The following is a 26,184-nucleotide window of genomic DNA, read 5'->3' on the forward strand; positions in this document are numbered from 1 at the left end:
TCGTAAAAAGGCAATAAAACAATTCATGGTGGGATATTAAGTGGAATGCCATTTTGATGAAATGAAACATTTAAGAAATGTATTGTTACTAGTCCATACAGCCGCAGCAGTAAGCACACGGGTATTCAAAGATCAGTCCAGGAACTTTTCATAAAAAAAAATCATTGCCTTCTTTGGGCATAGAGTATATTGCTTGCCACACGATATTCACATATAACATCATCAATGGCAAAGGAAGCTCTTAGACAATAACTGTGGAATTGCTCATGGGACATAAAGCTGAGAATCAGGCCTTGTCCCTGTTTTGATGCACGCCAAGAAGAAGAAAAGGAGGAAGAAAAAGCAAAGGATTGTTCCTGGCAATGGGGAGCCTAGATAACATTTACTGAATATCGATTGGTGGACCAACCAGGTAACCCAATTTCATAATGATATACCAGTAGTACTTTGCTATGTATTACATTTCGGACAAATGTAATTTTGAAGGTTTTTCTTACCCGATGATTACATAATTAGCATTTCCATCACAATGTACGTACAAATGCAAAATTATTAAAGAGAAAGTTCTCTAATAATAACTGCGCAAGTGCAAGCTGAAAACGAGGCTTTATCCCAATTGGAATGTAACACCAGGAAGAAAATGAATAGCACTCGAACTCGGTCGAACAGCGGTCTCTAACTTGAACAATAAACTACTCCGAACTCGGCTACACCAGTTGGCATCAAGAATAATTTACGAGACTGCATCCGACAACAAACTTGTCATCTGACAAATGAAAGCGAGCATAATTTAACCGCAGCAGTACCTACCATTCACTTAGTTCGAATTTAATGAAAAAAAAAGTACAACACGTTGCTCTGCAATACCGCAACGACGACGGCACAGCATTGCATTGCACAGCCATCGTATCGTTAACTAAGGTATAGAGAGAGAGGTACGGAAGAACCAGGCACAGCCCTCGTCCGAGCCAGCTTTTAGACTCGTTTTACTTTCTTATCCGAGAAAGCCCGCGCTCGCGATGAAATCAGCTCAGAAAACTACCGACAACCACACAACCATGTAAATTTTAATTTATGATAACCCTGCGACATATGTGCTCTCGAACTACGCCGGTAACGACGGTGATGCCGGCCGAGCAGCAGCAGCAGCAAACTCGTTGAAAACAAGAACATGAGCCATTGTTCACTTACAGCTTCTTTTCCTCGGTGGTGGGGCCGGCGAGCGGCAGCACGGCGCGGCGAGGGCCGTCAAGCCTCTTCGCCTCTTTGTCTTGAAGCAAAAACTAATAATAATTCCGGTGAAAAAATGAACTGGATTTCAGACCCTCTGTTCCAGTTTTTCCGCGCTTCCCGACCACCGACCGCCATCCGAACCTCCAACGCAATGGCATGGCATCTCGTCGGTTAAGGTTTGAGCAGAGCTGCAGAATTGTTCCACAGAGCGATTCCAAGCAACAGCATCAAAATTAAGGAAATTTTTTAATTCATGATTTTCTATTGAACTGAAACTTTGCACAGTTTTTCAGTTCCATCTAAATCGCCATTTTTCGATATCAAATTTTTATTTTGAATCACGACTAACTTTTCAAAAGGGTGTATGTGAAAATGGTTAAAAAATATTCAAAAATCTGCACAGCCAAAATGGTTCGTTCGATTGCTATGAATTTTTCAGCAAAGTTAGATAACTAAATGGTGATTCCTAAGAAAATATACACTGTGAAAAAAAAATCTTTTTTACATGAAAAAATATAATTTTTGCCACAAAAATTCAAATAACTCAAAACCCTATCTTTTTACCAACGTAATTTTTTTAGGGAAGACGGTCCATTGTATTAGCAATCTACCATAAAAATTTGGTGATGGTAAACTAATAAACAAAAAAGTTATGACAATTCAAACATTTCACAATTTTCACATTTAGTAATATTTTTTTTTCAGTGTAAATTTTTTCGGCCGGAAATCGCAGTTTGATGCTGATTTTATTGTTAATGGCCTTGCGTGAGTAAAACAAGCAGTTTTTTTATGTATTATGTACAGTAGACGTTCGCTCGGTGCAAACGCTTTAACTGCAATGCTTTTTAACTGCAAGTCCGCTAAGTGCAACAATATTGCAGTTATCGCACCGCTATCCGTCAAAACGAAATGTCAACAGCGATGCGATGTTTTTCGCATGCACTTTTGTTGCAGTGCGATGTTTTCCGTATGCACATTGGCTGCATTCTGCAGCAACTGACAGTTATTTGACGTCTGTCAGTTGTTGCAGTTATCGAATTTCATTCGCTAAGTGAAACGTAAACATGTTGCAGTTATCGAACGTCTACTGTATATTATATGTACAGTAATGTTCCGATTTTATCACGCCCTCCGCGCATTAGTCGTTTATTCATTAATCTGCTGTTACATTTGAGGACAAGTGTTTTCCCTCTTCTTCAAGATGAATGTTGAAAGCGTGTTTTGCAACGTTAAAATATTGAAATGGGTATAGATGTTGAAGAATATTTCTTAGCATTTTTGAAAAGGAGCGTGATTAAATTGTTTAAACAGATGTCGCTGATGGTACGGTGGCATGACTCTCTGCACTTAGCACTTCTGGCAATTTCTCAGTTGTTATCGTTTTCGAACTTCCTGCGCCCTGCTTTACCAATGATATACAGCTGGCTCGTTTGTCAAAGGACGTGAAAATGCGTAAATTTGTATTCAATGTGGACATTTGGGCATAACCAGTCTCTTTCAGTTTATCTATGGTGCTTTCGGTGAGATTTCGTAACTCTTTTGAACATTTTTTTTCATCAAACGGTCTACAAGAGAGCGTTGAGTTGAAGACCTTTGAGAAAGCGATTGTTCATGTTGTTCGTTAGATTATAACATACAAAATCACTTATTAGTTTCAACTGACTAGTTTGGTGTTGTTTGCTTGGTTGAAGAAAAAATTTACTATAAAATCTTTAATATCCATAGCCGTAGTATTTTTTGCTTTTTCGTGAGCATTGTCATGGCATGTATACAGACAATCAAACGTAACACTGACGAAATTTTCATTGACCACGTCTTTAACGATCATTTTGAATCTTGGTTGTTGCTTTCATAACCAGAAGAGCGCCCATCGTTTTTCATTGCGTTTGACGTTTCACACTAGCGCCTTCTGATGACGATATTGCACAACGCAGTGTTTCGTGAAACATTGCCACCAGGTGGTGGTAGTGTAAACTGGGCGATGGATTTTCACGAAAATTGTTCTAGGCGTTTCGTCTGTTTGTCTGTGGTATGTACCTCTCATGCATTTGTTGTTGTTGAAGTTACTCGCATTCTTCCGATCATAAAGTCTGTTCTCTAAGAGGTATTTTTTTTTTGCAGATCAACTAGACGTATACGCGTATATATAAAACTTTTATTATGCAGCTTTCGTCTTAAAAATAAGTTTAATTCCATTTTTCTTATGATCAACAGCTTTTCAACACTATCAAGGGATTTTTCCACCAGTCACGCACAATAAAAAGTATGACACTCTCAATATTTTTGATCACAACACTGGATCGCGTCTAAGTTTCAAATAGATACTATATTAGTTATGAATAATCAAACAAAAATATCATGAAAACAACTTGTTTAATTCAGGCGGTAGCCCTTACAATAAAATCAGCATCAAAATATAATTCTCGACATAATTTACACAGAAAAAAAATTTTTTTGTTATTAAATGTAAAAATTGTGAAATGTTTAAAATGTCATAACTTTTTTGTTTATCAGTTTACCATCACCAAAATTTTATGGTAGATAGCTGATATAATAGGCCATTTCCCCTAAAAAAATGACGTTGGTAAAAAGATAGGGTTTTGAGATATTTGAGTTTTTGTGACAAAGATCATATTTTTTTATAGTAAAAAAAGAAATTTTTTACAGTGTATATTTTCTAAGGAATCGTCATTTAGTTATCTAACTTTGCTGAAAAATTCATAACAATCTAACAATCCGTTTTTGCTGTGCAGCTTTTAGAATATTTTTGAACTATTGTCGCATACACCCTTTTGAAAAGTTAGTCGTGAGTGAATATGAAGGTTTAATATCGAAAAATGGCGATTTAGATGAAATTGAAAAACTGTGCAAAGTTTCAGATATATTTGAAATGGTCGCTTAGGATCGACTGACAAGACTCCGTGGAATTCCTCCACAGCCATAACTAACTAACCTTTCGCTGACATCCACTCCCGCGGGAACATTACCTCCATCCATCCAGCCAGCCCTCAGTAGTGCAATCGACCCTCCACACGGGTGGAGCAATGGAACCACTCGCAATGCTTTTTCTTTCTGTTCCATTATTTTATTTCAATTATTCCATATTTCCCTTTATTCTGGGCGAGAAGCTTTGGGGCCGTTGGTTGAAAGCACACGGCGAAGGCACACACATAGTGAGGTGCAACTGTGGGCGGTGGCGTTGACTTTTGTCCGTACAGAACGATATAGACCAGCATCTGCTGGTCCATATCGTTCTGTAGTGCCATTTGCCGTTCCATTTAGATGAATAGCCCATTATTGGTGCGTTGTGTTTGAGTATTAGCAAAATACGAATCCATAGTATATTCGCTTGGTATAAATTCCGATAAGGTATACCTTGATTAAGCAGACTTTCGATTATTTTTTTTATTTTACATACACGGTGGTGCATAATTGATTGAACAACCGCTGACTTTCATACAAAATGGTCAAGTTTGAAATGCTGCAACTATGATTTGCGATGCATTGAGCTCAATTTTTGACACGGAACTACTAATATGCTGAATTTTACGTGTACGAAGTACAAAATGTTGTCCTTTACAGGTCTGGGCGAGACAAGGCGTTCAAAATGTGCAAAAGTGATCGGACAGCGGTACCCCTTTGATTTAAACGCGTTGTACATCGTATACCGCGAAAACAGCGCTCCTGATCTTCTTATTTAAAGGTTATTACAAGTGAGCAAGAAAGCGTTGTTTGAAGCTTGCTTCTCGAGATTTGTACGCCTGAATTTCCCATACACTGTTTATGCGGGATTTTAAGACGTTTGTCCTTAAAGTTGATGAATGGAATAGATGAAGATCTGCTCCATACCGACCGGCCGTCGATGAAGCCGACTCTGGACTCCCCACGAATTCATTCGGTTTAGGTGACAGACATCGGAAGATGAGCTGAAATAGCGCTTCGTTTACGGCATTCAGAATGGTGATCCTTCCAAAATCTCACATTCCAAATGGTCATCTTTCTTGTAAATGGGGCAGTTACCCATTCCTTCAATTCCTCTGGTAAATATTCGGCTTCCCAGCTCCTGACCATCAACTGGTGCGGACAGTTGGCCAACTTTTTTTGACCCACCTTGATGAGTTCAGCTGCAATACCATACTTACCACCTGCTTTGTTGGTTTTGAACTGGGAAGCAGGTGGTAAGGATGGTATCGCAACAACGTCTTCTGCTGCCTACGTCTCCTCGCCTTTCAGGTGCAAATCGAATGCAACTCACCACCTTTCAATCACTTCACTTCCGTCTGTCAAGATGCTCCTGTCCTCATCCTTGCAGATTTCGGCTCGCGGCACGAAGCCGTGTTTCCTGAGATTGGCACAGCATTTCCATTTTTTTGCACTCCGCCTTTTTCGGTGTTTTTTTTTTTTTTTGAAAGAGGGGAGTATGCTACTTAGGGTCTCCCGTTAGCCTAGTGGTTAAGGCTATGCATCGCCAATCCGGAGACGGCGGGTTCGATTCCCGTTCCGGTCGGGAAGATTTTCTCGACTCGATGGCCATAGTGTATCATTGTACTTGCCTCAGAGTATACAAATTCATGCAATGGCATGCAAAGAAAGCCCTTCAATTAATAACTGTGGAGGTGCTCAAAGAACACTAAGTTGAAGCGAGGCAGGCCTAGTCCCAGTGGAGACGAAGAGCCACAAAGAAGAAGAAGAAGAAGAGTATGCTACTTCTGGTACCGTAATCTGGGGTCAAATTGATCACTTAACAACGCATTGATCTGCGCATAACATCAGTGGCAATTCAAATACAGTCGACTCTCAATATGTCGATGTTCTACATCTCGATATCTCTCCTTATCTCGATAGTTTGATCGGTCCCTTCAATCTGCATACATTTTATCTTTCTACATGTCGATATCTCCTTATCTCGATATCTCTCTATCTCGATGTGATCTCGTTCATTTTTGTTTTAGTTTTTCTCTCCATATGTCGATATGCCCGTTTTTACAGGTTGCTAGATCTTATTTCTAAGGTGCAAAACATTCTGTGAAAGTGAGGTGACATATGTTTGTTGACGGTTTTTCCTAGTTACGGACGATTTTTCAATCTAGTGTGCATTACAAATCTGTTCTTGAGTTCGATCTCTCCCTATCTCGATGGCCCCTCCAATATCGATATGTAGAGAGTGAACTGTATTACCGAACAGTTTCTGTAAAATCAGTACCCAGTGCATTTCCATGGAAACACGTGTTAGAATTTTGTTTAGAAAATTTAAACTTTAAGTTAAATGACTCCAAAAAAAAAGAAATGCCACTTTGGGGCGAAATTGATCTGTATACAATTGAGCATTGGTTGGAAGTTAAAATTTCCTTCTCCGCTTAATTTTGCTCTTCTAAAACTGTGAATGAACTTTTGTTTAACTATTTCACGTTCAGAATAGCTACCTAACTTCCCAACCAAGGCTCTACAAAAATGTTAAAGCAGAGAATTTACGGGAAGTCCTATTAGCAATCGATTGTTTAGTAGCAATGATTTCAGCTAAATGAGAAATACATTACAAATTCCTAAGAAAAATAAAGCAAAACTTTTTTTTTTCTAAAAATCTCCAGACATCTTCGAACCAGATGATGTAAAAAGTTTAAGATCATTACGACGCTTAAGAGTTCCTAGTATGGAATTACAATGTAGTACCTGAATTATCAGTTTCATCCCGCTGATCAATTTGACCCCGGTTTACGGTACTGTTGGAATCGTACCCCGTTCTGCCGCGTTCTATGCTGCGGCATAGTCACGTCGAGACCTGTGAACGAAAACATTTTGTTATTTCGTACACGTAAAATTCCGTGTCAAGTTCCGTGTCAAAATTTGAGCTCAATCCATCAAGACGAATCATAGTTACAGCATCTCAAACATGATTATTTTGTATAAAAATCGGCGTTTGTCTGATCAATTATGCACCACAGTGTAAAAGTCGTGAGTTAAAATTTAACCTAAGCGGTGCAGTGCATTTTTCCATAGTTTCATTATATTACATAACAGTTTTGAGACTCTACCCGTAATAAAAAAAATGCCAAAGTAGCCTGAGCGTCATAACATTAGGAATCCACTGTCCGGATTGGTACAGGAATTTCCCCACAAGTTTAACGGAATGACTTTGCAGCATATTCTTTCTGGAATTCTTATAAGAGTACCTCGAAAATTCATTCAGGAATTTCCTCGGTGATTTTCTAGATGATCTTTAGGGAATCCTCCAGTTCTTTAGGGATTACTCGAGATATTCTGGGATTACATCTCGTACGATTTTGTTTGGTTATCTCAAAGAATTCGTTTAGAAGCATTTTGTGGGGATTCTTCAAAGAGTTTATTTTGGTATTTTTTTGCTTATATAATCTCATTAGATTCTTCCATGAAATCCCTTGAAATTCTGCCAGAAGCGCTTTTTGGATTTCTGAATTGGTTGGCATTTTCTGGAGTTATCGAAGTAATCTTGTAAGGTTCTGCTTAGCTATCTTTTGAAATAATTTATGATTTTATTTTCTTGGGATTTCTCCATTCCTCAAGGAGTAATTTTTGGGATTCTCCAATGTTTCCTTCTGCAATTCATACGTAGGGTTTTCTTATTAAATTCCTCCAGAGGTTGCTTCGGGAATTCCTTCCGGAGATTCTGTTTGGTGTAGCATCTACTTCTTTGATTCTTTTGGCAATTTATTTTATTGTTCCTTTAGGTTTTCTTATGGTTTTCTTCCACAACTTCTCTATTTTTTGTGATTCCTCGGTGATTCGTTCTGAAAATCCTCCAAAGACTCCTAAAATATTCCTTAAATTCAGGAAATTTAGTAGATTTTACGCAGTTTTAGAAACTCCGCAAAGACGTGACGTTAATACTTGTGCTCCACCATACAAAACTACTCAGGCTTTCCTGACAAAAAATAGAAACTATTTTTCTAACCACCGAAATAGGTCTAATCGCCACAATAGATCAAATTAATGGTCGCAGTAGCATTATGTCCCCAACAAGGAAAACCCGCCGAAATAACCCCCAAGTAAAAGAACTACCAGTCGGTAGCATCCACAAGCACGGTTTTTTTCTGGAATTCGTTTTGGGTCATTTTTTGAAGTTAGTTATGTTGGGAGGTATGGCGTTCAGTCTTTAGAGAAATAACTCAAAAACGGATTCTTAAGCTTTTTTTCGACGTTTTGGTCGCTATATTGCGCCTTCTTCTGAGATTTAACTTCGCTCTGTTTTTTTTTTTCAATTAGTTTAAGAAATCTGTTAGCATTCCTTAAGAAATAACTTATAGGAGTTTCACAGAAGTAAATTTTTAAATCTGTCCAGGAAGATCCACTACAAGCTCCTTAGGATATTCTCCAGGAATTTCTCTACTATTAACAATTGAAGTTTCACCAGCACCATGAGCATATTCTAACATTTTGGAATTCATAAATCGAGGAGTTTACGGTTTCCTTTGAGATCTTCTAGAATATTTTTGGAATTTCTTGCAACTTTTCCAGAATTGGTTTTAGCCTTAACCAAATGGCTCCTTCTGAAAATCCGCCCGAGAATTTTTCTGGGATTTCTTTAGGTAATCTCGTACGATTTTGTTCGATTGTCTCTTGGAATTCGCTGAGAAATTTTTATTTAATACCAACAAATATCGCGACCCCTGAGATTTCTCCTGGAATTCCTTTTGGGGGATAGTTTCTAGTGGAAATCTTCTGCGGGAGTTTCTTCTCAAAATCCTCCAGAAATTCCTTCTGAAACTCTGTCAAAAGTACCTTCCGGGAATCATCAGAGACGTGTGAAAACCCTTCAGAAGATATTTTTTTAACCTTCCAGGAGTTTTTTTTTTCGAAGAATAAAAACGTAATTCCACAACAATATAAATATATAATTGTCAGCGTTAAATCAAAGAACATCAAAATTTCAGAGTTGCTCAATATCAGTCTTGTCAGATGACTACTGATATTGCACTATCGTCACTATCACTCCAGACCAATCAATATCAAAACGACAATGACAAACAACGACTTGATATTGATCCGCACTCTAGAACACAATCATTACAACTGATGTGATATTTTAGTGGTTTTCGTCAAAACTCAAACTTTTTTGTGATCAACATGCAAAACTTGTAATTTTGAAAATATTGCTTCGTTATTTAATAAAGAATCAAAAACCAATAAAAATGAGGAAATGCTTCCAGTTTTACCTTAAGAGGCGAAAATACTACATGGGTAACTCTCGCTGAGACCGTCCCACTATTTACACCATGTCTTCAAAAATGTTTAAGGTGGCGATTTTCTGAAAGTCCTCCCCAAAAAAGTAAGGAAAATGCATTTGGTTAATCATATTGGTGGACCCCCCGTTAGTTAGAGCCACAAGCATTTTGGTGAACCCCTCGATTTTGGTCAATGGTTGGTTCATTTAAACCGTTATAACTCAAAAGTTTCACCAGAAACCACCTAAAAACTATAGGTTGTTGAAAAGAGAGAAGATAGGGCTACTATTTACAGTTATAAAAAGTTGGGTCGGCCATATTGAATTTGGCCGCCATCTTGGATTTTTATACCAAAACTGTTTTTTCACCATGTTGGCAACCACCGATATTCAAAATTTTTGCGTCAATCGAAAGCGGGGACATATTTACACAACATATCAAAAATTTAGAGATGTATCTTTTTCCTATCAAAAGTTATCTGCACTTTTGTGAATCATGCCACTTTTGCGCACTGGGCCAGGTGCCGATTGTTTACATAAATGCAGCGTTATTTCACAGTGTTTACGAACATTTATTCTAAATCTGAATCCACTAATGAAAAGTTGAAAGTTTCAGCTTTTCAAAACACCAAAAAAGTTTAAAAATCAATGCCCGCATCGTTGAGAAACAGTTAAAAATGAGAACGATCCTCCGATTTTGCCCCAATTTTGCTGCAGGTGCGTTTGTGTATGCAAGCAGGCGCCAACTTTGATGCTGTTGCGTGTCATTGCCGGTGCGCATGGAAATGTATGGAGAAAACGTGTCATGATTTACAAAAGTGCAGATAACTTTTGATAGGAAAAAGATACATCTCTAAATTTTCGATATGTTGTGTAAAAATGGCCCAGCTTTCGATTGACGCAAGAAATTTGAAAATCGGTGGTTGCCAACGTGGTGAAAAACATGTTTTGGTACATAAATTCAAGATGGCGTCCGAAATCAATATGGCCGACCAAACTTTTTATAACTGCAAAGAGTACCTCTATCTTTTTTCTTTCCAACAACCTATAGTTTTGAAGTGGTTTCTGGCGAAACTTTCGAGTTATAACGGTTTAAATGAGCCAAAAATTGACCAAAATCGAGGGGTTCACCAAAATGCTTGTGGCTCTAACTAACGGGGGGTCCACCAATTTGATTAACCAAATGCATTTTCCTTACTTTTTTGGGAAGGACTTTCAGAAAATCGCCACCTTAAACATTTTTGAAGACATGGTGTAAATAGTGGGACGGTCTCAGCGAGAGTTACCCACATAAGTGTAGTTGAAAACTAAATAAACTAAATCTTATGATGAAAAATGTTACCCAGTTTAAAAACTTCAGACTGATCCGCTACCGCAAAATAACGTAAATAAACCAGGAGTTTTGCTGCACTCAATGACTTAACCCTCCCTTTACCAACCCTCGTTTACAAAAGAGCGAAAAAAACGCCTTTTTTGCTATAACTTTTCAGTTTTTCAATGTTTTTTGATAACAAATTCAGTTTTCTGACCTAAGTACAATATGCTGACCGAAAAAATCGCATGAAAGTCCATTCCGGTCATTAAGCGCCCTGGAACCAAATGGATGTTCCGGGGAATCGATTCCAATGTCATTTCAAACTGCGCGGATTTTCAGGATACTAAACTATTTTTGGGTGATTCGAAATGCTTTTGGCCATTTTGGAACCAATATACTGATTTCACGGCAACCGGTTTCGGTGATTCCATGGTCCATTTTTCGATAATTAGCAAACACCATCATACTTCATGATTCTCACAATATTATCACAATGATTTCGTCATTTTTGAATCGGTGTACCAATTTTCCGGAATCCAATTCTGAGGCCATGTTTTGAAAATGGTTCCATGCCGTCATGTGGCATTTCAAACATCGCTGTTTTCAATACGCCATTATGTGCTAGGTTTGCTTTGTCCGAAACATTTCTGGCCATTTTGGAGCTGAAATACAGCTTTACCACGAACCACTTCTAGCAGTTTTGGGTTTCGTTTTCGAAGGCAAACAAAACATCATCAAGCGACACCTCAAATTTCAAGCTGTTTTAAGTTATCCGACATTCTTCTCCTGCGATTGCTCCAGGGACTCGTCCTCCAGGAATATCTATCGGAATCGATTCTTCCAGGGATTTCTTCAGGTATGCCTTTTCGGATTCTTCCAGGTATTTCGTACAGGTCTCCTTCATACATTAACGCTTATGAGGCCGACAGGGTACCCGGGTACCCAGCGCCCATTTAAAAAGCACGGTGTAAAAAAAGCAAAAAGTTTGTCGGACACATAACGGTTAATGATAGGGTATTTTTTAATAGAAATTCGTGAAGAGGTTTCTTTCGAAATTCTTTAGGGGAGTTCTCTAGAAAATCCTGCTATGATATCTTCCGAGATTATTCTAAGGATTCCTCCAGAGATTTATACTCGGCTTCTTTTGGCTGGAAATCCCAGAGGGAAGGCCAAGAGGAGTTCCCGACGGCTGTTCGGGTCCGTATGAAGTTGATCATCAATATTAACTTCTTTTCCCGATCAGCCTAGATAGCTGTGTAGTGTCGGTAGCGGTTGTCTCAATTGGCTAAGAATAACACTACGGACCACCTGTTCCGGGGGTAAAAGTCCACTAAACAGGGAACCCCAATCCAAGGTGTCAGGCGACCCGTGCTGATGGATGAATGGTTGAGGGGGTTTAAAATATGCTCGATCTTTAACGGAGCCCGTAACGTAGGTAGATCGCCTTTATGTGTTGCGTTACGGTTCAAGATCTACCAAACCGAACCCTAGTGACATCCGGTTTGTCAAGTTGGGGTAATGTGTTTTGGTAATAAGGATTCATGGTACAAAGTCCTTGTTACTGGTGACAGTTTCTAAAATTGCATTTATTCTGCCTTGCTGATAGTTAAAGAATCGGACTTTGCCCACCCGAGACTACACTTGATGTTAGGAAAACAAACATGCTTTACGTATCTAATTGCGTACTAACCTATCAAGGACTGTTAAGTTCTGGTAATTCAAGGACTCACGTGCATTCTTAATGCAGAACACATTCTCTAATTTGACAGAGTTTTGCAACTAGCCTAAAGTCCCGGGTTTTTCTTTGTTGTCCTGGGACTAAACTAGAAGCAAGACATGGATGGGGCTAGAGTTCCGATGCATGGATAAATATCAGTACCACCGTTTTGTTCTTCTCAGAATTCAAATAGATTGTGTTTGATTAGGGGCGCTCTTTCACTGGGATTTAAATCTCTATGATAACGGGACCTTTTTATCGCAATCTATTTCTTGTACCTCTGGGATAACAAAACAGGAACTGTACAGAAATCGATGCTTCATTGCCTCTCAATGACAATGGAGTAGTACGACATGCACTAAATACTAAGGATACGGGTAATGCCACAAAAGATCAAAATACTGGTCGCAGTGGCTCACCCGAACAGAAAAAAAAAAAGAGGAGTTCCCGGATGAATTAAAAAAATATATTCTGGAGGAATACCTGAATAAAACTTCTGGTGAAATCACTGAAAGAATCCTAGGGAGACTGTCCAGAAGAATTCCAGTAAGAATGACTAGAACAATCCCTAGAATAATTCATAGGAGGAATCCAAGGATGAGTTACTGGATGAATCACAGCAGGAATTGCTTGTGGAATTCCAGCTAGAGTTCCAGGAGAAATCACTGCATAAAATGTTGGAGGGAATGTCTTGGGAATCACCGGAAGAACTTCTGGATGAACCCTAGGTTGATTTCGTTGACTAAACCCAAATAACTTAAACATAGTATATTTTCTTCAACCATAACTATTCCTGAATCTTCAAATAATTATTATTAAATATCATTTTTATTCTCCTCTCTTCTAGTGCTAACGATACTGGTGGCGGTGTCGGTAGCAACGGCCCGAGCAGACGAAAACATGGACACCCGGGAAGGCGAAACCCTCACGCTGAAGTGCCGTTTCAGTGAACAGCAACCGTCCAACGATTTCACCTACTACTGGGCCCGATGGACAACGGCCAACAAGTTCGACAACGTGGCCATCAACAACGTGCAGCTGAACACCAACTACAGGTAGGCGTTTGAGAATTGTTGACCTCACTGCTGTGATCCAACTGGATTATGCTCGAAGCCCTTTGTCATTAAACGAAGGTCAAGTATTAATTCGGCGAATTATATCGGTGTTTGTTTGGTGTTACATTGTAATGGTATCGGATTGGAAGCTGTGAAAATAATAGCTTTTACTGGGTATCATTATCGAGCTGGCCAGCAGATCAATCACCTTTCCAGAGTATTCACGATAAGCCACTCTCGAATTCCGGCGTTTTAAGCGCCACAATAGCAATCAAACGCAGAAATTATTTTACCACAAAATTCCTGCAATCGCGTTTTGAATGCCAACCCATTAAACGGGGTTTGCCTCGCCATTATTGACCTGTGTGTACATTTATCCAATATTCATTACCCACAACATGGGACATTCTGGCATGACCGGGCATTCCGAAAATAGCGACCAATTCCGGCGAGGACAACGCACCAACCCCAACGTTGTTATTATCAACAAGCTGAAGGGCACACGCCGCCGGTCCGGCCAGATTCCGCGTGGGCATGGGCTCGTGAAAACAACTGAGCCGAAAATAAGTGACAATGAAAGCATTGGCCCACCATAAGCCCAGCAGACCAGCAACCCTCAGAGATGGGGCTCCCAAATGAATACCGATGTATGTGGTTGGTGGGTATGGGTTACCTCGTGCGTCGGTCAAAGTTTCCCATTACAAGGGGATTCATTTGAAATCGATTAAATCGGATCATTTCAAGCTTTTTGGCTTTGTAATAATGCAATCATTTCGGCGTTGGTTCAATTGCGTCGGTAATGCACTTAAAATTGCTCGTGAATATGGCAGTGCTCTGCAATGCATTGTAATTTGCTGGAAGGTAACAACACCTCTGAATAGTGGTTCTTTATCCCATCAGCTTTGCTTTCAATAACCATGATGTTGACAGAGATACATATGAACACACACTTACTTGATACTTGATCGGCTACAACTCGTAGCGGTGAGTCTACGCCGAATGAAGCATTCGCCTCCACTAGTCTTGGTCCTGGATCAATCTCTTCCAGACACCCTGAACGTTTAGAGCCCTTAGGCCCTCCTCTACTGCAAAAACCCACCGTGTGCACGGCCTACCATGAAGCCGAAGACCCCTTCCTGGTTCTCTGTTGCATATGGTTTAAGCTTGTCGTTCCTCTGGCATACGAGCTAGGTGCCCAGCCCACCGCAGCCTGCTGTGTTTAATTCGCTTCACTATATCCACACACTTAGTTTTATTCACCGAGCTCGGCTGTGCAAATCTCGGTTTCTGAATTTTATCCGAGACTCAGCTAACAAACTGGTAGGTTGCTAGGTAACGAGGCATGTTATACTGATTCTCGGCATTTATTAGCTGAGATCTTATTAAAACATTTAGCTGACTACTCGGCTGTGCAAATCTCGGCATACGTAAACCGAGATTCGGCATTCTAAATTAAGTGTGCATCTCTTTTTATACTTGGTCCAATTCGAGGCTCACTTTACGTTCGAAGACTCCAAAGGCTCTCCAATCAGCTTCTTTCAACGTCCACGATTCATGGCCGTATGAAGCGACCGGAAGAATCAGAGTCTTGTACAACGCGAGTTTTGTCTTCGTTTGCAGCCTACGGGACTTCAGCTGTTTTCGCAGACCGAGAAAGGCCCGATTCGCAGATGCAATTCGTCTTTTAACCTCGTGGGTAACATCATTATCGTACGTTACTACACAGATCGAAAAAAGAGTGTAAAGTTCTGTGACATATTATGCACATAATTGGAGCGTGGTATATCACAGAAGTTTACATGACATATCGTGTAAAGTTCATGAAATATCATGTAAACTTCCATTATATGTCATGTAATTTAGCATGACTCTGAGTGTTTACATGACATATAACACAAATTTACATGATATATCATGTAAACCATCATAACATTAAGTTTACATGACTAAAATGAAGTTTACATGACGTGTAAATCTCATTATTGTGTAGAGTACCAAGATAAACACATTCGTCCACAACATCAAGCTTTTCACCAACTAGCACCACTTCGTCACCACTACCACGGCCGGAACGACGTTGACCACTAGCAATCATATGGTCTTTGTGGTGTTAACCGTTAGTTCAATCCTCGCAGTCTCCCTTTTAAAAGGTATGAACACCTCTTCCATGGCCGTGGAGGCCATATGCGTGCATGCCTCCATTTAGGCGCTTGTAAAATGTACGCATGTCGCCTGCACTTTATCATCTAATGCAACGTCTTATACGATCACTGTCTGACTGGGTACTTTCTTGCGCCTGAGCTCCTCATGGAGTTTCTTTTCTTTCTGCGGTGGATTCGTTTTTTGGCTGCTCTCGCTTCCCTATATCGCTCCCTGCTCTGCCGGGTCCCAGACACAGCATCCGGCTACTGGCGACATTCTTCTCACTCGTTACCCTCTGACACTCCTCGTCGAACCACCTGTTCCTAGGTCGTCTTTGAGCAGTACCTATCACTTCCCGCGCTGCCGTACTCATCGCTCCGTGGATATACTCACACAGAGTGTTGAGGCTATCACTCTCGTTGATTTCACTTATCCGCTCGTACAGCTTCTGGTGATAGTCAGCTACCGTACCGTCTGCTGAATGCTGTATGTTGAAACGCATCGATAGCCGGTTCTTTGAGTCCGACACGGTGGATAACCGAGCTCGAATCTGGGACCCCTAAAAGTTCAATCAATGACGTCTGAGAAGTGTCGGCCATTTACCAGCACATGGTCGATTTGGTTGCAAACTTCGCTATTTGGGTGTCTTCAGGTTACTTACCTTACCGATCAGTCTAAGGCCTACTTAGGTGGCCTCTGCTGTACATAGTAGCCGTCTCCATTCCACTCGGTCCATGGCTGTTTGTCTCCAGTTCCGCACTCTGCGTAGGGTCCGCAGATCATCCTCCACTTGATCGACCCACCTTCTTGTACCGGTCGGATGACTCTCGAGACCAATTTTAGTCGGGTTGCTATCCGACATCCTGATGACGTGACCCGTCCACCGTAGCCTCCCGATTTTCGCGGTGTGGACGATGGTTGGTTCTCTCAGCAGCTCGTGGTTCATTCGCCTTCTCCAAGTCCCGTCTTCCATCTGCACTCCGCCGTAGATGGTACGCAACACCTTCCGTTCGAAAACTCCAAGGGCGCGCTGGCCCTGGGTACCTCCAAGTGTGCTTGTGGATATTCTTGCGTGCAAAGTAGGTGCTACTAATGGCCATCCCCCTGACAGCAGCAAAGTTAACTAATCTCAGGCCGTTGTCGTTTGTGACGGAGTGAAGGCTCTCCGTACCGATGATTGGACGGAAAAAGTACTTTCTTCCGACCTGCGCGTTAGCGTCACCGATGATAATCTTAAAGTCATGTTTTGGGCATTCTCCATCGGTCTTGTCAAGGCATTCGTAAAACGCATTCTTCACGGCATCGGTTTGTCGTTGGTCGGCGCATAGACATTGATCAGGCTGTAGCTGAAGAATTTGCCTCGAATCCTCAATTCGCAGATCCCCTCGTTGATCGGCTTTCACCTCATGACTCGCTTCATCTGTTTCCAGATCACTATGAATCCGACCCCATGTTGTGCCTTATCGCTGCCGCTGTGGTAGATGTTATATTTGAACGATGTGTTGGCGACTGGTCCCACCGCCCTGAATTCACGTTCACCAGATTTGGGCCACCGCACTTCCTGAATAGCAGCAACACACACACCAACTTTCTGCAATTCACGACCCAAAGGCATACTCGTCCAGGTTCATTTAAGGTCCTGACGTTCCAGGTACCGAGTTTCCAATCATAGTCCTTGTTTCGTTGCCAGGTCGGTTTTCGAGAGTATTGTTCGCATTTTCTTCTATTACGTATCTTCATTTTTCGTAGTGGAGTAAGGCTTCGACGGGCTACTTTTCCGGGATCGTGCAGCATACATCGCGTTGGTGGGGCTGCCACCTTAGGTATAGCTGACGCGATACAGCGTTTCATATTCAGATGGATGCCAGAACAGACGCTGTTTGAGCCGCACCTTCTTGGTGAACAGACGCTCGAGACGTACCTCCTCAATCTAGCTGACGTCAGAAGGACAGCAGTGCCCAGGTTGCACTACCAGCTAAGCACATAACCCGAGCAGGAACGAATAACTGCCACATAACTGCAGCATACCAAAGTCAAGTATCATACCAAGACAAGGTATTGGTCGGTTGTCCAGTCCGAGCAGGATAAAATAGTTGAAGAATAACTAACTCAGGTATGGAAAACCGAATACCTACAACCTGAATGAAGTATTAAGTAGCTCTGCATAAGAGGTAAAATACCTAAAATAATAACTGGTGTGTATTCTGTGCATAACGCGTGAATAATGACATCAGGTATGGCAATACCTAAATAATAATCGGCGATTTTTCCATACAAATTGCAATTTTGCCATACTTGAATAATACCTCAAGCAGTCCTCAACACCAAATCAATAGCTCGTTGAGGTATTGTATCAATACCTACAAAATACCAAAATAAGTTAATTTCAATACCTGGACAACCGACCAATACCTTGTCTTGGTATGATACCTGACTTTGGTATGCTCCAGTTATGTGGTAGTTATTCATTCCTGCTCGGGAGGTATTGAAAATAACTAATTTTGGTATTTTGTAGGTATTGGTACAATACCTTAACGAGTTATTGATTTGATGTTGAGGACTGATTGAGGTATTTTTCAATTATGGAAAAATCGCTATTTGTATGGAAAAATCTCCGGTTATTATTTAGGTATTGCCATACCTGATGTCATTATTCACGCGTTATGCACATAAAACACACCAGTTATTATTTTAGGTATTTTACATCTTATGCAGGGCTCATTCAGGTTGTAGGTATTCGGTTTTCCATACCTGAGTTAGTTATTTTTCAGCTATTTTCTCCTGCTCGGGAACTCTTAGCTGGCGGTCTTTGTCATCGATTGACCCGTGGAAGCATGAGGTAGGAACTTGTGAGGTTCAGATCTATGTTGAACGCTCTCCTTATCGACTCACCTTTTTGCAGCCCATGAACACACACATCGATAGCGATTCCCGAGCAGGAGAAAATAGCTGAAGAATAACAAACTCAGGTATGGAAAACCCAATACCTACAACCTGAATGAGTTATTCATTAGCCCTGCATAAGAGGTAAAATACTTCAAATAATAACTGGAGTGTATTCTGTGAATAATGACATCAGGTATTGCAAAACCTAAATAATAAACAACGATTTTTCTATACAAATAGCGATTTTTCCATAATTGAATAATACCTCAAGGAGTCCTCAACATCAAACCAATAACTCGTTGAGGTATTTTATGAATACCTACAAAATACCAAAGTAAGTTATTTTCAATACCTGGGTAACCGACCAATACCTTGTTTTGGTATGATACCTGACTTTGGTATGCTGCAGTTATGTGTCAGTTATTCGTTCCTGCTCGGGTTTAGATGCATGTATATGTTTGCTTGGAGGAATTTTGACTAATTCCTTTGGTGGGATAAATAATGTCCGTTTCGCCTGCAAAGCAAGCAAATTAACCGGATTTTGTAAATATTGTTCCCAAGCTAGTAAGTCTGGTTTGTTGCTTTACATTTTCTAGGGCAAAAAATATACACAGTTACCTTTCGTTGTTTTTTTTTGGTTAGTCTGATAAGTTTCCCAAGCCATAAACGTATGAAGATCGCTCGCTTTTTTGTGGATGAATTCGGTTTACCAGATCCAAAACTAGAAAATTTATGGTAGCCGACTGAAACCGTGTAGTTCCCCTTTTTTCACCCAACCAATATAAAATTCTAATTTGATTTATCGCTTTACACACGCTTCATCAACACAATTTTTCATTATCACATAAAAACACCTGTTGGTAATGTGACCACGAAGCAAATGCAAAATGCACCTCATCCAAAATGCAATGATAAAAAAATAAACCACGATATGCAAATAATTCATCCATGGTGTCGGCTGCCCTGTCAGTTCATAGTGGAATTAAAAATATGCGAGTCCATCCACAACCGAACGAGCCCTTTTCCTCATTCCATACAGATAGGTAGGAAAAAATAAGGCATTAAATATCACGATGAGTAGCCAGTCACCCTTTCTCACTCCCTTCCGGGTTCCGGGGAGGCAGATGAAGTCCTTTCTCCTGTACAGCAGCGAGTTTTTGTCGTTGACAAATTGGAAAATGTGAATGATCGATGATGATGAGTCTCGCGGGATGGATTAAAAAAAAATATAGTGTAGTCGCAAAATAACTGCCCCCGCTCTGCGGTTGTGCTTTGCAATGGAATGCACAATTTTTTAATCTGCCACCTGTAGTTAATTGAATGGACATAATTTTTCTGGGTACGTTTTTGTGGAAAAGTTTGCATCAGAATATGCTGAGGTGTCTGACTTTTTTTTTTTTGCTATGGTATCTAAAATGGCGAATAACCTTCTCCCCAGTTGTTACACCCTTATTTATTTAATACATACATTATTGTGATTTTCAGTTTTCGTGTTCCACACATTTTTAAACATCAAATTTTTTATTTAGTTTTAACGTTATATTTACTTGCATAACATTCCAAACATGCTTTCGAATGGATACCAATAACTTCAAAAACATGGTGTTACCTCCAACCGCTTTCCACCGAAATTGTTCTCAAACGTTTTGTGATAATCCCACAACCCTCTTGCACCGAATTTCAATTCAAAAACTAATATCGACCACATAATACTCACCTATAAGTGAACACAATTGGAAATATGCTCCTCCTCGATTGCCATGACCAGTCCGAACGTCACCAAAACGCTCCAAATCATCCCAAAATGAACAATTTATTGCCATTCTTGCTCAGCACATCATCACCATACACCGCCCCATGCCCCATTATTATGCTGCTTTGTGGAACGTGATGACCTCTGTGATAGCCGGATCCAGAAACCAACCTCGCCTGGCCCTCCTGTGCTTCCCCGTTCGGTTTCCGACCACCGGGTGCAGCACATGTTTTCCCTGCGATAAGTTTTCCACCGTGACACGTTAAATTTCAATATTTATACAAAACGAATTTATCAAATCTGGCCAATATTGATTATGAAATTTATGTGCCGCCAAATTCGGACCGTGCGTCGTGTCGTCGTCAGCGTACATTCGTTCCCCGAGACCGAGCGAGCGCATTATTATCGCCCCAACCAAACCAAACCGATGATGATGATGGTGCAAACAGCCGGGGTATTACTATGGGTCAGAAATTCAATTATCGTAAGAAATTCCCAAAAATTGTGACAAAACGACACAAGTATATTAGAATTTCGTATTTATACACTGTCCACATTGCTATGTCGGATTTCGCAAGATCTCTTGTAAATTTTCTCCGTTTGAGAATTTCTTTGGGAATCGCCAAATTCTTAAAATTCCCAATCCATCCTAGGATTTTCCTTTCGCATTTTTTTGGGAATATCCCTGGCAAATCCTTTGTGTGGTTGTGAACTGATTTTCTCTTATTAATTTCTAAAGTTATTTCTTTGGGATTTGTTCGGTAATTTAATTACCAATTTTATCGGAAATGCCTTTGATAATTTCGCAGAAAAATCTTTTTGAAACACATTACTTCTTCTATTTTAAATGAGAGCTTCATCGATTATGCCTTTGGTTTTCTTCCGCAATTTATTTGAAATTATCCTTCGTAGTTACTGCGACAATTCCATTCAGAACTCCTTCGACAAATTTTACTGGGCTTCACTTAAAAAATAAATTCAAAAATATCTTTTGGCAAATTATTTGCAAGCTCGGCAATTGCTATGGACAATACTTCAGCGATTTCTTTGGGAATTTCTCAAGCAGTTTTTTTTTTTTTGAGAATACCTTTTATCATTTTTTCGGTATATTCTTTGAGTATTTCCAACGGAAACTGCGAAAATGCCTACAGTAATTTCTTTTGAAATTTCTTCAGAAGCTACTTTAGAATGTTTTTCTTCAGTTCCCTTTGGGATTTATTCGGTAAATCTTTTCAAAATAACTTAAAATCCTCTTTGATTGCACCGTCGCCTTTTCCACAGCTTTTTTTCCAAAAAGAATATGTATAAACTTCTATGATATTTTTTTGCAATTGATTTGTCCTGTTTCTCTAGACATGCTTTCGCAATGTTTTAAAGAATTCTTTTGGCAATTCCTTTATAAATTTTCATTTCCTACAGAAATTCATTAGATTGTTTTTTTGTAAATTCTCTCGACAAATTTTGAGAAATTTACAAAATAATGACCGAAGTAATTTTCAAAGAAATTGCCGAAGGAATTCTCGAAAATTAACATTCTTTTGCACAGTTTAGCAACGGCCTAGGCAACGGCCAAATTTAGACGATCGTTACCATCCCATTTATTCACAAATAATAGCCAAGAATATGATCCAGCAACAACATTACTTAAAAAGAAACCATTCGCGCAATAGCCGCCAATGCGACGATGAAACGCGTGGCAAAAATTTTGTACTGAAATCAACGAAGCTTGCCTGTTTGGATCAAGATCGGCACAAACAATTTTTTGGAATTGGTTGTTTTATTTTGACAGATCAAACTGTAAATATTCAGTTTTCGTTAATTCGGCACCAACATTTCAAAAGGGCGTAACTGCATTTACAACCAATGCCTTCTCGCAAAGCTGTGGAGCGTATCCCATTCCTCTCGAACAATCCACTAGCACAAATAGAAAGATAAAATCCTCCTCTTTCGATTAATGGCTGTGAATTGCGTGAGATGAATGAAATACGACCCACAGCTCTGTGAGAAGGCATTGGTTGCAAAAGCAGTTACGCCCTTTTGTAATGTTGGTGCCGAATTAATCAATCGCATAGAATTAATATAATTTTGTCCGACTTACAATTTTAAGTTTATTTCTCTCCTCTCGCTCCTGTCATTTCATCTGTCATTCAGCGTCCTGTCATCCTGACAAATGCCAATCAACACTTACCCTGGTCTCATCGGCCAAAACATACCTTGTGGCAACCGGCACTCATGCAGTGCTGCTAGAACATTGCCAGTTTCACCAGTGCATGGTAAAATGGAAGCGGGTTTATTCATGGTTTCCTAATTTCAGCGCCACCTATACTGGTACGTCCTCGCTCTTCCAGAATGTTCATGGGAATTCTCTTCAGGAATTTCCGCAGAAAATATGCCAGAAATTCCTTGCTACCACGAGTTTTTTCTTTGAAATTATTTCCAGAATTCTTCCAGAAGTTCCTTATGATATTTTTTAAGGAATTCCTTCACAGATATCTTAGAGAATTCCTTAATGTGTTTCCCCAAGGACTATTCCAGAAAATCAGAGGAGGAAATTGCTTCAGTGATTTTAGTTCAGGAACTGTTCGACATTTTTTTCAAGAATTTCTGCTGAGAATCTCCACCGGTGTGTGTCTTCTGGAGTTCTTTCAGAGATTCCTTTCAAAAATCCTTGGGGTTTTTTTTACAAAATTCAAAAATTCTTCCTGTATTTTTTGTTTTCATTTCTTTGAAAAGCTGCTAAACAATTTTTTTTGAAGAAATCTAAGAAGATATTCCTGACGGAATCACAGGAGCAACATTAATGATAAGCTTTTTATGAATTTCCTCCGGGAGGATTGTTCGCAGGATTTTTCAAAGGACGATTTAAAAAAAATCCATGGAAGAACTTTTGAAGAAATCTCTTGCTGAAATGTTCTTAGTTCTTAGAATATTTGAAATGTTCCATGGAGGAATTTTTAAAAAAATCTTGAGTTGCTTTAATCACGACTGTTGCAGTTGGGATCTTTTCGGCGTATCAGTCTTCTCGTAAAAATCAAAAACTACGGTTTGATTTCTTTCTCCAACGTTTAGATCCAATAAGGATCGAAACGTTGGAGAAAGAAATCAAACCGTAGTTTTTGATTTTTACGAGAAGACTGATACGCCGAAAAGATCCCAAGAGTATAACTGCAACAGTCGTGATTAAAGCAATTAAAATTCACCATGGCGGGGTTTTACCAAAAATCTTTAGTCAAATTCCTGTAAAAATCGCTTATGGTAGATTTGAAAGACTCGCAGGGAAATTCTTGAAAGAATCTCGGAAGGAAATCCCAAGAAAATCCTGGAGAAATGCGAGAGAAACCTCTTGGAAAACGCTAGGTGGAACTCCAACTTAAGAAGAATTCCTGAAGAAATCCTTGAAAAGAGTACCGAGAGCATTAAAAAAATTCTGGAGAAATCCAAACAATCTCTTGAGCAGTTTTCAGTTGGGTTGCTCTTTAAATTTTTAGGAAATATTTCTGGAGAAATGTCTGAATCCGTGAAAAATCCATTAAGGCGAAACTGGATCCATTTCCTCATTTTTATTGTTAAAAATAGACACTACACCGTCTTGAATCAGAGGTTGTACAGACTGAACAAGCAATAACATTAGACAACGGGCGACACATAGAACACCCAGTGGCCCAGTGGATAATTTTCCGTTAGAAGAAAAGTTTTCCCCGGACTGGAGCGGAAATCGAACCCACACTCCGAGGCTTACGAAACGCCTAGATGACTGACACCTCTAGCCGCACGGCCACGAAGCCCACATTTTTTAAATTGATTTTTGATTAAATAAAGGAGCAATATTTTCAATATCGGTATTTCCTGATTCCTTGGCCTGGCGGAAAATGATTTTAGTTTTTGCAGAAGTCATTTTTTAACAAAAATTCACAAAAAATGGTTTCTGCGAAAATGGAAAACATTTTCCACTACGAAAAAAAACCAGAAGAGACCTCGATCCATATTTTGTTTTACATGAGATTTCTCTCGGAGTTTCTCCTGAAACTTCTCTCAAAAGATTCCTTGCGATGTTAGTCCTGGGATGTATCTCCGAGTTTTTCTGAATTTACCCTAGACTTCCTTCCAAGATTTTTTTCTCAAAAGTGCCATCTGGAATTTCTACAATTGCGGATGTTACTCATTGAATTCCTCCCGTGATTTCTTTTAATACCATGATATTCCTCGTAGTTGTATCGGATTTTTTGCAGTGATCCACCTGAGATATAAAGTAGGTAAAAGCTTGAAAAGTTTATAAATTTCCACTATGGCCAAATAGGGAACCACTATTGCGATAACTGGTACACTTACCCTACTCCTTTAGCTAGGTCGCACGCTAGGTTTTGACTCAGGTCGGTAATTGGCCACTTCCCTGGGGGCGTGGAATCTGTAACGGGGCCAGGTGGTTCCTAGAGAGTTCATGAATGCTTCCGGATATTGTCGAAACATTTTACCGAGCTTTTGTAGGATAAATAGCCTAGAAATAATGCGCAATCCATCAAGCTGATGACAATTTCTGGAGTTCTCTGGTCCAAGATAATCTATTACCCCAACGGAATCCGGAATATCGCCGGAACCACTTGGCCATTCCAATTCATCCTTGGACCATCAAAACTAGGGAAAAATCCCGATCCAACCGAGCCCAGAGAATTAAAATCGGTTAAGATTTGACTAAGTTAGAGCAAATTGAAGGTAAAAATGATGTGCCAAAAAGTATGTTAGTACAGCAAAGGTTAATAGGTACTCGCAGAGGGATTTCTACGGGCTGTTCTCAGAATGTCTCCTGCGATAACTTACAAAATTCTTTATAAGAAATTACCTGAGAAATATTCGAAGGAATCCGAAAGAAATTTTGCGAGAAACTCCAAGTCATTACCGTCTCACCCCGCTGGTTCGACACGCTTCAATACGACACTTTTTAATTCGTACCCCGCTTATTCGACACATGTCGAATTAAACAGTGTTGAAATGTCACAGCGATGTATACTGTAAATGTGAAACAGTTTGATATTGCGCTTATACTCACACCCGAAGCAGCTCCTCTTGCAGCCGCTAATTCCGGAAGTTCTGAGTTGGTGTTATTCGACGCACAAACCGCCTGGAGACCAACCGAAATGAACTGGGAATGGCAACAATCGTAGAAAGAACGAGCTTTTCATTCGCACCACCGCAATATCTGTTGAAATTATGTTTCATAACAAATCCAGAAATCAAAACAAAAACAAAAATAGAGTAACCAAATTTCAATGAACAAGGTGGTGTAGGGTGACCAGTTCGAATCGAATTCAAAGTTTACCCCGGTTATTCGACAGCAGTCGGTGTCGTATTAACGGGGTAATACGGTATTGAAGAAATCTCGACAGGAACTGAGAAAAAATCGGAAAAATGCCCTAAGAGTAATCCCGAGAGGAAATATTAAGCACATCCAAAAAGGAACTCTGAAAACCTCATGGAATCCGTGAAGGTTTCCAAGAGAAATAGCAAAAAACTATCGGTAAAAATCCCGAGATAAACTGTTGAAAAGCAATTCCGGAAACCACTAAGTGACATTCGTGTAGGAGCTTTTAATAATTTTGGATGGATTTTCCGGAGGATTCCTGCGAGAAACTCTGGAAGAAATATCGGGAGGTACTCCAACAGATATCTCGTGAAAAACTTCTGTGGAAACTCTCAGAAAGGGATATTTTTGTATAGTATATGAATAGTATATAATTTTTGGATATTATGGGTTATATTTTGAAAACTCAGGGAATTTTGTTATAAGTTATAAGTAGACATGTAATCCTAACAATAGTTTATGGAAAAATAAAAAAAAACATGTAGAGGTTTTTCCAAAATGTTATCAAGCCATTCAGCAGAAATCTTTGG

General features: G+C 39.8%; 1 protein-coding gene across 2 annotated transcripts in view; it reads left to right on the plus strand.

Annotated features, from left to right (window-relative positions):
- LOC109420067 (hemicentin-1) overlaps positions 1–26,184 on the plus strand; it is a 688,507-nt gene that overhangs the window by 142,371 nt on the left and 519,952 nt on the right. For both annotated transcript variants that reach the window (XM_029857682.2, XM_062851398.1), the window contains exon 2: positions 13,310–13,517. In XM_029857682.2, the coding sequence (XP_029713542.2) occupies positions 13,310–13,517 (208 nt within the window). The remainder of the gene's footprint in view (positions 1–13,309; positions 13,518–26,184) is intronic.

This window comes from Aedes albopictus, chromosome 2 (assembly GCF_035046485.1).
Source record: "Aedes albopictus strain Foshan chromosome 2, AalbF5, whole genome shotgun sequence".
Classification (NCBI taxonomy): Eukaryota; Metazoa; Arthropoda; class Insecta; order Diptera; family Culicidae; genus Aedes; species Aedes albopictus.